Source organism: Juglans microcarpa x Juglans regia, chromosome 2S (genome assembly GCF_004785595.1).
Source record: "Juglans microcarpa x Juglans regia isolate MS1-56 chromosome 2S, Jm3101_v1.0, whole genome shotgun sequence".
Taxonomy (NCBI): domain Eukaryota; kingdom Viridiplantae; phylum Streptophyta; class Magnoliopsida; order Fagales; family Juglandaceae; genus Juglans; species Juglans microcarpa x Juglans regia.
Window position 1 is genome coordinate 25,894,777 of NC_054597.1, and position 14,580 is coordinate 25,909,356.

The 14,580-nt window shown below is 40.6% G+C and overlaps 1 protein-coding gene across 2 annotated transcripts; it reads left to right on the forward strand.

The window, feature by feature from the left end:
• Positions 1-540: 540 nt before the first annotated feature.
• Positions 541-14,221, forward strand: LOC121253285 (protein SIEVE ELEMENT OCCLUSION B-like). Of its 2 annotated transcripts, none has more exons than XM_041153305.1 (8): positions 541-797; positions 1,041-1,124; positions 1,296-1,730; positions 11,903-11,925; positions 12,116-12,210; positions 12,365-12,480; positions 12,697-13,166; positions 13,648-14,221. In XM_041153305.1, exons 1-8 carry the CDS (start codon positions 606-608, stop codon positions 13,694-13,696), a joined length of 1,464 nt encoding a protein of 487 aa, XP_041009239.1. In that variant the 5' UTR covers positions 541-605; the 3' UTR covers positions 13,697-14,221. The 2 variants fall into 2 exon arrangements, with proteins under 2 accessions (XP_041009239.1, XP_041009240.1); XM_041153306.1 differs by having other exon boundaries at positions 12,365-12,441.
• The last annotated feature ends 359 nt before the right edge of the window (positions 14,222-14,580 follow it).

The window sequence follows — 14,580 nt, forward strand, 5'->3', positions numbered from 1 at the left end:
GGCCATTTATTGTAAAGCAAACATTTCCCAAAGCACAAATGGTAGATTAGAGTGTCTATGAGGTGTTTCCAAGTGACAGGAGTGTTGAGGAGAGCAGAGCATAATGCATGGTTGTAATCTTTATTCAAGTAGTTAAATGTCCAGTCTTTCTTATTCAAGTCACCTATTCACGTGATTTAACTCTGGTGCAGAACAAAGTATTGGGACAAGCTGCGCAAACAAGGGAGATCGAGTTTAATTAAAAAAAATACTCTTAACTATAGAAGAATTATTTAAAAATAAATTTACAAAATGATGTGGTACATCATATTGTAAAATTATTTTATTATAAAATAGATCTAATAAATTTAATATAATTACATTAATGTATGAGTTTACTTTATATAATTTTTTTTATCTGAAGCAATTCTCAATTTAGAAATGGTTCACCCGAGAAAAGAAAAGAAAACAAAAACTCTTCTTTTGCGACCTTATTCCCGTACGTTCTTATTGCTATAAATAGGCCACGCTATTGCACAATTAATGACACGATCAAACTTACATCCTTTTTTCCCAAACCTGAACTTCTAACGTACGTCTCAGTGTGCTTTGTAAAAGACAATACTATGGCCAACCATGAGATCATCCTTTTGCCAGAAAATGTAGAGCAAACCATGAATGATGTAGTACTGCTCCTTATAAGCGTGCCTTCCATGTCTGATGCTTCTCTCCAAAATCGTGATCGTTTACAACAGTTTTTCTCCGACATCAAAAGAATTCTTGACCTTTCGTTCCATATGGTTGACAATGTTTTACTGGTATTTATGTAACTCCGACGTACCGTTCATATTATTAATCTATATGCCTTTCTTTTCGCATTTCTTCTCTTCTAACCCCATGCATTTTAACTTCTGGTACTCCAAAGTTAGGATCCGAACACGATTAAAATCTGAAACATTTGTATTCTATAAGGGGACACATATATGACATTTTATTTTTATTAATTGAGGCAGCAGATTATGTGTTTCTGTTTTTAATTTCTCAAGTATATTGATTAATAGGGTACTGATCCTCCTCGTCAAGACCCGGCGCGCTACAACAGTTCGGATGATCTATTGGGCAAACTCCAGCAAATTTCGTCCGAGGTAATTCCAACAAAATGCACTTTGTTTTCTTCACCCCTATAAGTTTTTTTGCAAAATGGCCACCGTTTTTCTTTACCTTTTCCCTACCACAATCCCCAAAAGTCTCGAAAGTGATCATTTTACTGTCTAGTTATAATTATCTCAACATTTTCCCATTATGTGTAATGTCAGCTGTCTGCATGCAAGGCTCCTGGTGGGGGAAATGAACTCAAAACAACAATTTCCATACTAAACAAGCTCTCAAGCTGTTCATGGGTTGAGAAGGCAGTGCTGGTAATCGCGGCTTTTGCTTTGGACTATGGAGATTTCTGGGGCCTTGCGCAGTTAGATGACTCTCTGGACCATCTGGCCAAGTCAGTGGGAATCACAAACCGTGTACCTGCCATGCCAAAACGCCCAGACCTTAAAAAATGCCAGAAAGTGATTGAGGTGCGCAGGTTGATCGAGAGCACGTTGAAAGCAATAACAAACATTGTAGTGTTGGAGGAGATATCTGAGATGGCGGAAAAGTACTACAGAAATACACTTGCAACGGCAACTTTGGCAAAATGCATCCCAGTGCATGTCTTTTGGGCTATCATAACTGTTGTTGCTTGCGCGACTCAAATGTATTGTAACGCCCCAAATCCGGGTGACTTGGAGAATTTCTACTTGTCACTCATAAACATATCTCCCAACACATCCAAAGAATAAACTCCAAAAAAAAACTTCATAAATGAAAACAATCTCAAATCCTCTCAATAATCTCATTACAAACTCCACACAATCTTTAATGCAATAATAATAAATCAAAGGAGTCCATAACCTCCCGATAGTCATAACAAACCAACTAAATCTTTCATAACTCTTACTAAACTCAAGACATAAATAAAACTCAAAGATATTAAAACTAAGAACACCAGAAGTCCTTCTTCTACCAACATCTCCTCAGCTTAGACACAAACAGCATTCTAATCCAGGTCCTCATTTAGACTCACCACATCATCTGAAAAATATTATAATGATAGGGGGTGAGTTATCAATAACTCAGTAAGCAGAAATCATATGCTAGCGTGCAAACATGAGCATTTATCAAGGAGAGTATACAGAACAAAATATTTTTCCAGAGTTATCATGCAGAACAGAACATATTTTCAAAATAACAGAGCGATGGTTTTAAAACAAGTAAAACCCATGGTACTTTGGCATAACATAAACTGAGTATCATCATCAAATCAAAACAGAGCATCAAACAGAGCAGAGACCATGTTTCACCCCCGTCGTAGGGTTGTGCTAACCCCGGTGGCCAAACCAGGCAGAGACAGAGGTGAAATCTTTTCTTTATTCTTCTCGGAGCCCCGAGTGTGCACACAGGAAAGACCACAATAAAACCACTTTGTTTCCAAAGTGGGTGCACTCAGAGACAGAGAAGTTGGTACCAACCCAAACAGAGCAGAGCATAACAGAGCAGAGCAGAGCAAAGCAGAGACAGAATCAGATACGAAAACCAGTACACCATGCCAAAGGTTTTCAGATGTTATAACAAAATAATACAGAGTACCAAAACAGAATCAGACGGTTACACACGCTGAACACAAAAGCCAGAACCTCTTTCTAAAAAAAATGCAAACCTTTTCATATCCTCAATATCGCTCTTTTCCAGATTTCAGAAACCACATGACAGAATTTAGCTCATGTCTACACAATGCATGCCAAAACATATTTTTTTTTCCTTTTTCACACAGATTTCATGAATAATGCAGATGAGTGACCGAGGTTGATCTTTATTTTCACAAGTTCCCAACATAACACAAAATATGCAAGTTTTTCATAAAATCAGCCTCAGTCTTATTAACTTGTATAAAACCTAGCATAGGAACCCCACTTACCTGACTTCTGCAGTGTATTATCTATGACTTGGATACGGTCTCTATCCGTCTCGTCACCTATTCATAAGATAATATAAACTAAATATTAAAGTCCAACAATACACAATTGGTCTTAAACAACTCAAGACTCAAACTCTAGACCATAATTCAACGAGTTTAATCAAACTTAACTAGCCAAATGACAATCCGGACAGCCCACCCTTCGACCCAAAATATTCTATACTAAACTCAGTATGTTGGTTATAAGTGGAGACTGATTTGGAACTAAAAAAATGTTTGCTGAAAGTTGGCTTGACAGTTGGCTCGAGCCAAGTTCGCTCGACAGACCGCTCGAGCGAAGGCAAGTCAGAGAGGTTCGCTCGAGTCTCGCTCGACACTCCGCTCGAGCTAATGCAAGACAGAGAGGTTCGCTCGAGTCTCGCTCGACACTCCGCTCGAGCGAATGCAAGTCAGAGAGGTTCGCTCGAGTCTCGCTCGACACTCCGCTCAAGCCAATGCTCATTTGGCTGTTCGCTCGAATCGCGCTCGACAGTCTGCTCGAGCGAAGTACGCAGATTTTGCCAACATAACCAGTTTACACTACACAAAGCACTCTTCTTTCCATTCCCAACTCCATAACATAAAGTAATAACTAACACTTCCAAATATTTTCTCAACCACCAGTCCAACAATTCCACTACAATGAAACTTCAAATAATCCAAACCTAGGACAAAACACCAACCCGAAATACTCACCATGCAACAACCAGAAAAACTCACAAAAACTACTCAAACTCACAGCCAAAACAGATACTGCATCAAAAAGAAGATAAACCAAACCCAAAACTAAGAAGCAGAAATCGCACGGTTACAGAAGGAGAAACCGATACTTGGATGAGAAAGAAACCCTTACCAGTCGAAAATGGAGGGGATGCGAATTGATGCCAGTGAGTTGCAGACGGAAACCAAAATGCATAAATGGAGGAAAAACAGAGTGTAGCTGACGGCAACACTCGGGAAACCAGAAGCAACGCAGCAACAGAAATCCACGTGAGGAGGTCTAGGGCATGGGATTCGGAAACTCAAACTAATGCCAACAACAAGAAATAAAGATGAAACCGAAAAGAAAAGAGAGACGTGCGCGAGAGAGATGCGGGAGAAACTGAAACTGAAACAGAAAAATGCGGAAAGAAACGGAAGTTGAAGAAGAAAACACTCACCTCAAAAACGTCGTCGTTCAGGATTCTCACTAAACACGAAAATGGCTGGGCCATTTTCACGCACTGATCCGGGCCACTTTGATGAAGAGGCAGGGCCTTACATCCTCCTCCCCTTACAAGAATTCCGTCCTCGGAATTCGTTACAAGCTATAATAATTTATTTCGAACAAGTGAGGATACTTTACTCGCATCTCTTCCTCGAATTCCCAAGATGCTTCATTGATAGCATGATTATTCCATAATACTTTAACCAAAGAAATAGTTCGATTCCGCAACACTTGCTCTTTCCTGTCCAGAATCCGCAATGGTTCCTCGGTGTAGGTCATGTCCTCTTGAATCTACAAGGGTTCATGATCTATGATGTGAGTGGGGTCATGGATATACTTTCTCAACATGGACACATGGAACACATTATGCACTCCCGAGAACGCCGGTGGTAGAGCCACCCTGTACGCCACCGGTCCAAACCGATCAAGAATCTCAAACGGCCCAATGTATCTAGGACTCAACTTACCTTTCTTTCCGAATCTCATAACTCCTTTCATTGGTGAAATTCTCAAGAAAACCTTATCTCCCATCGCAAATTCTAACTGACAGGCGGCGTTTATTTGCGTAGCTCTTCTGTCGACTTTGAGCTGCTTTCATTCTAGCCCGAATGATATCTATCTTTTCGGTGGTCTGCTGAATAATCTCTGGCCCTAGAAGTTTCCTTTCACCTACTTCATCCCAATACAATGGAGACCTGCATCTCCTGCCATACAAAACCTCGTAAGGTGCCATCCCAATGCTAGCCTGGAAGCTATTATTATATGCAAACTCAACCAATGGTAAATGTTGCATCCAAGATCCCTTGAAATCAATCAAGCATGCCCTCAACATGTCTTCTAAAATCTGAATAGTTCTTTCTGACTGTCCATCTGTCTGAGGATGAAAAGCGGTACTGAAACTTAGCTGAGTACCCATTGCCTCCTGTAAGCTTTGCCAGAACTTCGAGGTAAAGCGAGGATCTCTATCCGACACAATGGATACCGGTACTCCATGCAACCTCACTATCTCCCGCACATACAGTTCAACTAGTTTCTCTAGTTTATAAGAAACTTTAATGGGCACGAAACGGGCGGTCTTCGATAAGCGATCCACGATCACCCATATAGCATCTTGCCCGCTTACGGTCCTTGGTAGACCTGTCACAAAATCCATGGAGATATGTTCCCATTTCCACTCTGGAATCTGAAGTGGCTGTAATAATCCTGCAGGTCTCTGATGTTCCGCCTTCACTTGTTGGCAAGTCAGGCATTGTTCTACGAATTTAGCAATTTCCCTTTTCATGCCATTCCACCAAAAGGACTCTCTCAAATCCCGATACATCTTGGTACTCCCTGGGTGAACAGTATACAAAGAACGGTGTGCCTCTTCAAGAATCAACCTTTTTAGTTCATCATCAGCAGGTATGCATACTCTACTCCTAAACCTCAAAACTCCATCCTTGGAAATACAAAAATCAGGTTTGTCCCCGTTTCCGATCTCTTCCCTTAGCTTCACCAACTCTGAGTCCACTTTCTGAGCATCTTTGATTCTATCTATCAAAGCAGGTTGAACCACTAAACTGGCCATGACAGCACTTGTATCACTAGAAAAGACTTCAATACCGGCTCTTTCTAAATCCATCAGCAACCTATGCTGAGTGGTAATAGCTGCAATTGTCGGTCCCACTGACTTCCTACTTAAAGCGTCGGCTACAACATTAGATTTGCCTGGGTGATAATTAATGGTGCAATCATAATCCTTGATCAACTCAAGCCACCGCCTTTGTCTCATGTTTAATTCTTTTTGGGTAAAGAAATACTTCAAACTCTTGTGATCCGTAAAAATTTCGCACTTTTCTCCATACAAGTAATGTCTCCAAAGCTTAAGTGCAAAAATGACTGCCGCGAGTTCCAGATCATGGGTGGGATAATTCTGCTCATACACTTTCAGTTGGCGTGAGGCATAAGCTATAACCTTCCCATGTTGCATCAGTACACACCCCAAACCAAGCCTAGAAGCATCGCTACAGACAACAAATCCGCCTCTAGCTGTGGGAACTGTTAACACCGGGGCTGACACTAATCTCTGTTTCAACTCTTGGAAGCTTTCTTCACACTTTGCTGTCCATTCAAACCTATTATTTTTCCTGGTGAGTGCAGTGAGAGGAACTGCTATCTTGGAAAACCCATCAATGAATCGACGGTAATACCCCGCCAATCCCAAAAAGCTTCTAACCTCATGAACATTCCTCGGTGCCGACCAATTAACCACGGCTTCCACTTTTCCTGGGTCCACTGAAATACCATCCTTCGAAACTACATGCCCCAGAAACGTGATTGAATCAAGCCAAAATTCACACTTCTTCAACTTAGCAAACAACTGCTTGTCTCTGAGTGTCCCAAGTACCAACTTCAAATGTTCTTCATGCTCGGTCTCGCTTTTGGAGTATATCAGTATATCATCAATAAAGACAACCACAAACTTATCCAAAAACTCATGGAACACCCTGTTCATCAAGTCCATAAATACGGCTGGGGCGTTAGTCAGGCCAAAAGACATGACCAAAAACTCATAATGTCCATAACGGGTTCTGAACGCCGTCTTAGCCACGTCTTCAGCTCTGATCTTCAACTGGTGGTAACCTGATCGAAGATCAATCTTCGAAAATACTTGAGCACCCTGAAGCTGATCAAACAAATCCTCTATACGGGGTAGCGGGTACTTATTCTTTATGGTCACCCGATTAAGTTCCCTATAATCGATACACATTCTCATCGATCCATCCTTCTTCTTCACAAAAGGAATTGGAGCTCCCCAAGGTGAAACACTGGGCCTGATGAAACCCTTATCTAACAAATCTTGCAACTGCTCTTTGAGTTCCGCTAATTCAGATGGCGCCATGCGATAAGGTGCTTTCGAAAGGGGTGCCGTGCCTGGAACTAACTCAATAGCAAACTCTACCTCCCGCTCGGGTGGAAGTCCCGATAAATCTTCAGGGAAGACCTCTGGATAATCTCTCACAACAGGTATTTGTTCCAACATCACTTCCCCCTTTGGCGCTTCTACCACACAGGCTAGGAATCCCTGACAACCTTCATGCAACAGTTTTCCAACCTGAATGGCAGAAATGATGGGTGGAGTCAACCTCACTTTTGACCCTGTGAACCGAAATTCACCTTCATTTGGGGGTCTGAATACCACTTCCTTTTTAGCACAATCAATACTGGCGTGATAGGAAGCCAGCCAATCCATACCCAAAATTACATCAAACCCAACCATGTGGAAAACTATTAAATCTGCTGGCATCAGTCTTCCCTCTATAGAAAGAGGGCATCCAGGTAAAATCTCACTACAGACTACAGAATTTCTTGTTGGGGTCGCAACCACTAACTTGTTCGTCAACCTTTCAGTATCTAAAGTGCAAAATCTAGAGTACGTCGTGGAAACAAAAGAATGTGTCGCTCCCGAGTCAAATAACACAAAAGCATTATTAGAAAACAGAGAAAGAGTACCTGTGATCACATTCAAACTCATCCATGAACCAAGAATATTCAAAGTCTTAACCAGAATCAATCAAAGAAAAGAAAATAATAGAAACTATAAATCCTTGAAGTAAAACCAAAGAGTCATACTAGTGATCACGTCATTCCTACCCTCAACTTCTCCAGGTGTTAGTGCAAAGACTCGAGCATGCGCAGTAGGACGTTGATTGCTGCCCCGGGCCAATACTTCACTCCTCTGAGGTGGCGATATGAATGTCTGGTTGCTCCTATTTTGCATTGGGCAATCCCTGATGTAGTGTCCTGTTTTGCCACAACGAAAACACAATCCCGCCCCTTTTCTGCACTCTCCGGAGTGCACTTGATTGCATGTCCTACACTGGTAGGGCTGTTGATTACTCTGAACCAGCCTTTTTCCTGAACTACTACCCTCATTCCTCTTTTTCCATGGTCCCTGATCCATGCCAGACTGGTACCCAGTAGGAGTAGTCCTTTTTCTCTGTTCATGCATTGCAGCACTTCTTTGAAGGGTTCTTTCAAAAACTGTTGCTTTATCCACCAATTCTGAGAAGTTCCGAATCTGGAAACCCACCACACGCACATACAGTTTCTCATTCAGTCCTTGCTCAAATTTGCGTGCTTTCTTTTCCTCATCGGGAATCAAATAAGTAGCAAAATGGGATAACTCAGTAAACCTAGCAGCATACTGATGTACCGTCATGGTTCCCTGAACCAAGGTGGCAAATTCCATAGCCTTGTCCTCACGGAAAGAGCTAGGGAAGAAGCGCTCAAGAAAGATCTGCTTGAAGTGCAGCCAATTGACTAACTCTGTCCCCTCAGCTTCCCTGATAGATCTTTCAGAGATCCACCACCTCTTCGCTTCCCCAGTAAGCTTGAATGTGGCGTACGCCACTTTTTGCTCCTCAGTACAAGTTAGGACTCACAAAATCTCCTCAATGTCCTGAACCCAATCCTCCGCCAAAGTTGGATCGCCTCTCCCATCAAATAAAGGAGGGTGCATACGATTGAATTGCTCAACAGTACAACCCCCTTCATTGAAATTACACTGGCGACCCGTGGGATTTTGCACAAGGTCATCAATTAACTGATGTGCAGCTGCTCGTAACACGTCGGAAGCACTCGGGTTTGCTTCCCTTTCGTTCTCGATCGCATTCAGATCCGACATGCTTCGTTCTCTACGACGAGGTGGCATCCTGACAAAATAACTAGAATTTTTAAAAAAATCGCTTCGAAAATAGAATTTATAAGAACATAGAAAATTAGTGGTATTTGTAAAAACAAAACGTATATATATATTAGAATTCAAAAATATAAGAATATCTATAACAGAGACAAAAGAGGAACGCACAACGGTAGTAATAGTCAATCTCTCCAAAATTTAACATCTTACTCCATCTGAGTATTTAAGAAGGCTCCGCCACTAAACTAAACCTTAATCAACATGAATTTAGTTCATAGACCTATGAAATACCACACTTCATAGTTATTCGCAAAGCCTGCGAATTCTAAGACTTCCCACTTCAACAATATTCAATCCTATGCACCCACAGAAATCTAAACCTCCTAGGTTTATAGTATGCAGAATTCTAACCTGTCTCTGATACCAAATGTAACGCTCCAAATCCGGGTGACTTGGAGAATTTCTACTTGTCACTCATAAACATATCTCCCAACACATCCAAAGAATAAACTCCAAAAAAAAACTTCATAAATGAAAACAATCTCAAATCTTCTCATTAATCTCATTACAAACTCCACACAATCTTTAATGCAATAATAATAAATCAAAGGGGTCCATAACCTCCCGATAGTCATAACAAACCAACTAAATCTTTCATAACTCTTACTAAACTCAAGACATAAATAAAACTCAAAGATATTAAAACTAAGAACACCAGAAGTCCTTCTTCTACCAACATCTCCTCAGCTTAGACACAAACAGCATTCTAATCCAGGTCCTCATTTGGACTCACCACATCATCTGAAAAATATTATAATGATAGGGGTGAGTTATCAATAACTCAGTAAGCAGAAATCATATGCTAGCGTGCAAACATGAGCATTTATCAAGGAGAGTATGCAGAACAAAATATTTTTCCAGAGTTATCATGCAGAACAGAACATATTTTCAAAATAACAGAGCGATGGTTTTAAAACAAGTAAAACCCATGGTACTTTGGCATAACATAAACTGAGTATCATCATCAAATCAAAACAGAGCATCAAACAGAGCAGAGACCATGTTTCACCCCCGTGGTAGGGTTGTGCTAACCCCGGTGGCCAAACCAGGCAGAGACAGAGGTGAAATCTTTCCTTTATTGTTCTCGGAGCCCCGAGTGTGCACACAGGAAAGACCACAATAAAACCACTTTGTTTCCAAAGTGGGTGCACTCAGAGACAGAGAAGTTGGTACCAACCCAAACAGAGCAGAGCATAACAGAGCAGAGCAGAGCAAAGCAGAGACAGAATCAGATACGAAAACCAGTACACCATGCCAAAGGTTTTCAGATGTTATAACAAAATAATACAGAGTACCAAAACAGAATCAGACGGTTACACACGCTGAACACAAAAGCCAGAACCTCTTTCTAAAAAAAATGCACAACTTTTCATATCCTCAATATCGCTCTTTTCCAGATTTCAGAAACCACATGACAGAATTTAGCTCATGTCTACACAATGCATGCCAAAACATATTTTTTTTTCCTTTTTCACACAGATTTCATGAATAATGCAGATGAGTGACCGAGGTTGATCTTTATTTTCACAAGTTCCCAACATAACACAAAATATGCAAGTTTTTCATAAAATCAGCCTCAGTCTTATTAACTTGTATAAAACCTAGCATAGGAACCCCACTTACCTGACTTCTGCAGTGTATTATCTATGACTTGGATACGGTCTCTATCCGTCTCGCCACCTATTCATAAGATAATATAAACTAAATATTAAAGTCCAACAATACACAATTGGTCTTAAACAACTCAAGACTCAAACTCTAGACCATAATTCAACGAGTTTAATCAAACTTAACTAGCCAAATGACAATCCGGACAGCCCACCCTTCGACCCAAAATATTCTATACTAAACTCAGTATGTTGGTTATAAGTGGAGACTGATTTGGAACTAAAAAAATGTTTGCTGAAAGTTGGCTTGACAGTTGGCTCGAGCCAAGTTCGCTCGACAGACCGCTCGAGCGAAGGCAAGTCAGAGAGGTTCGCTCGAGTCTCGCTCGACACTCCGCTCGAGCTAATGCAAGACAGAGAGGTTCGCTCGAGTCTCGCTCGACACTCCGCTCGAGCGAATGCAAGTCAGAGAGGTTCGCTCGAGTCTCGCTCGACACTCCGCTCAAGCCAATGCTCATTTGGCTGTTCGCTCGAATCGCGCTCGACAGTCTGCTCGAGCGAAGTACGCAGATTTTGCCAACATAACCAGTTTACACTACACAAAGCACTCTTCTTTCCATTCCCAACTCCATAACATAAAGTAATAACTAACACTTCCAAATATTTTCTCAACCACCAGTCCAACAATTCCACTACAATGAAACTTCAAATAATCCAAACTTAGGACAAAACACCAACCCGAAATACTCACCACGCAACAACCAGAAAAACTCACAAAAACTACTCAAACTCACAGCCAAAACAGATACTGCATCAAAAAGAAGATAAACCAAACCCAAAACTAAGAAGCAGAAATCGCACGGTTACAAAAGGAGAAACCGATACTTGGATGAGAAAGAAACCCTTACCAGTCGAAAATGGAGGGGATGCGAATTGATGCCCGTGAGTTGCAGACGGAAACCAAAATGCAAAAGTGGAGGAAAAACAGAGTGTAGCAGACGGCAACACTCGGGAAACCAGAAGCAACGCAGCAACAGAAATCCACGTGAGGAGGTCTAGGGCATGGGATTCGGAAACTCAAACTAATGCCAACAACAAGAAATAAAGATGAAACCGAAAAGAAAAGAGAGACGTGCGCAAGAGAGATGCGGGAGAAACTGAAACTGAAACAGAAAAATGCGGAAAGAAACGGAAGTTGAAGAAGAAAACACTCACCTCAAAAACGACGTCATTCAGGATTCTCACTAAACACGAAAATGGCTGGGCCATTTTCACGCACTGATCCGGGCCACTTTGATGAAGAGGCAGGGCCTTACATGTATTGCCTTAGCAGTGATGAGTAAGTTCTTTGTCCGCACTTGACATGCATGTACGTACGTGCTGTATATGCTGATCTTAAGAATGTGATCCGCCATCCATGTCACACATCATAGCGGCTTGTGCTTGTAGGTCTCCAAAAGGGGAGTAAAAATAACGTAATATTTGACCTTTTTAACCTAGTGCAAATGACCATGGTTGCCTAATTTCAGGGAGAAGACACTGGAACTATCGCCCTTGTCTGAGAAGATGAACAGAACCCGGAACATACAAGAGACGCAGCAAGAAGAATTCGAACAACAAAGAGGTTAGCCATTACGCTGATTTCGTACGTCCTTGAGGAAACAGTATTACCTTGAACCCGTAGCACAAACTCTATATTTATATATATATATATATATAATGTCTTAAACATGGGCTACAATGCTAGCTGACCATGCAAATATCCTTGTTAACTACTGAGGAAGTGGACAAATATTGGAAAACGACGGAACTTCCACAAACACCTACAAAAATTGTGGAGGCTTTCAAGGCAATGGTTGGGAGTTGTATTATTCACGGTTCTACCAAAAAATTGGTTAGCACTTGTATTATTCACCTTTTATTTTAAATTAAAGGCCAAGTCTGATGCAAAGTAATTTTATTAATGGGATAACTGAAAAATAGCAATTAATACTACCTACAAAATCTATTGTTACTACTTCGTTTAAAATATGTGCAGTAGTGATCACCCTAATCAGTTTAACATTATTTATTTGACTCATTTCTAGTTTTAACTGTTTTGCAAAACCAGCTGAGTATCGATGTGCTGAAAAATAAGAATGTTTTATTGTTCATTTCGGACGTCATGGACATCTCCGTTGAAGAAATCTCGATTTTAAAGCTCATTTTTGATGGGATAAGAGATAAGGATGAACCGTATAAAATTGTATGGATCCCAATAGTGGAGCATTGGACCGATGACGTGCAAGCGAAGTTCGACATGTTGCAGTCCAAAATGCCGTGGTACATATTGCAGGGTTTTCCACCAACAGTAGCAGACATCCAGATCATGAAGAATGAATATTGCAGCTTAAAGAATAAGCCTATTGTCGTGGTGATAAACCCACAAGGGGAGGTGGTGCATCCAAATGCTCTCCGCATGATTCGGCTATTCGGAATGAAGGCATTCCCTTTCACGGCGGAAGCTGAAAAAGCGATAATGCCTGAAGGATTGCGTCTTCAATTTAGGGGTACGGCACGTCGAGCAGTGGCCCGAGGCAGGTAAAGTTGTTTTCGAAACCCTAAATGCATGCATACGTACACATAAATGGTATTAGAAATATCTCTTGCATCCACTCAAGTTCACTCTGACAAGTCGGTGACAGGAGAACCACCTACCACCAAATTGATTGAATTTATTTTTTGTTATTCATTTTTTATTTTATTGATTTACAATGTACTGCAGTATATATATACAACAGAAAATGAATAAATCAATAAAATAAACAATGAATAACAGAAATAGATTCCATCAATTTGGTGGTGGTTTTCCTGTAACCAACTTGTCAAAGGGAAATGGAGAGGGAACTTGAGAGGCTGCATGAGATAATTCTAATGAATGGAAAGTGATGGTGAGGGGTTTGGCCTGAGACATGCATACACATCAACTTAGCTATCATATATGTTGTTTTAAACAGAATCCTTGCATAGTGTACTTTCCAACACAATTTTAGGTTTGACATCTCTTGTTCAACATCATCAGGATAACAAGAATTACACTTTCAAGTGCTATGGAATTGACAACACCTTGAAGGCAGAATTTACTCATCATTTAAATATAATTCGTCTGTATCTGGCTTCATATAGTGATCGGGACATTCGGATAAATATGAATTTGATTGAACAAAGTAACAGTACTGGACGGGTTGAGCTCTGCAAAGGTACTCATGGCGAGATACTAGTAGTCGGTGATCAGGGGACAAAAATTTTGAATGTCTTTTTGAAAAATTTTGAGCAGTGGAAAGCAGGTGTGAAATATTTTGGCTTCGATCATTGTTTCAAGGATTGCTACAATAGGCTTTAAAGGCGCCTACGTGCGTACCAGGAAATGGACATCTCAATCGTTAATTATGTTGGAAAGATCCTGATCTAGTGTATGATGTTTTTTTCGTTTGCATGCAGTTGTTATTGTAACCATTCCGCCACTTATGTTAGGAAGATTGATATGCAATATGCATCACATCTTGACTACGTACGTTGGTAATAAGCAGTGGCCAATGTTATGGAATGGATCCATGTAGTTTTTTAATGTTCTTGTACGTGTGGCAATTTTAGAAGCTTTTCATGCTTTAAACTTTGCATGTTTTGTTTGTAGGATTCTTCTCTAATTCCACAATTTTAGTTATGAGCTCAACGCTCCTTAATTATTAATTAAGGAGATTGGAACCACAAGTGAATTAATTGGTAGTGTCAGCTCGTACGTTGTAGGGAGAATTTAATAAAATATAATAATAAATTTATTTGCATGACCGTTAGTTTTCAAATAATCAAAGGAAAACTAAACGTGAGCAATGGATCTGATTGACCAAAAACTAAAGAGTAAACATGCAATGAAAAATAAATATGAGATGTGTCGGTGGCTCACTAATTTAGACTCTTTCGTGTTAATTAATGCAAACAAGTGGTGGGTAGGAAT

Bases quoted from the DNA above. Each gene is read 5' to 3' on its own strand.
- LOC121253285 (XM_041153305.1), top strand. From the start codon at position 606: ATGGCCAACCATGAGATCATCCTTTTGCCAGAAAATGTAGAGCAAACC. The intron at 798-1,040 runs GTATTTATGTAA...ATTGATTAATAG, and splicing joins TGGTTGACAATGTTTTACTG to GGTACTGATCCTCCTCGTCA. The intron at 13,167-13,647 runs GTAAAGTTGTTT...CAACATCATCAG, and splicing joins CGAGCAGTGGCCCGAGGCAG to GATAACAAGAATTACACTTT.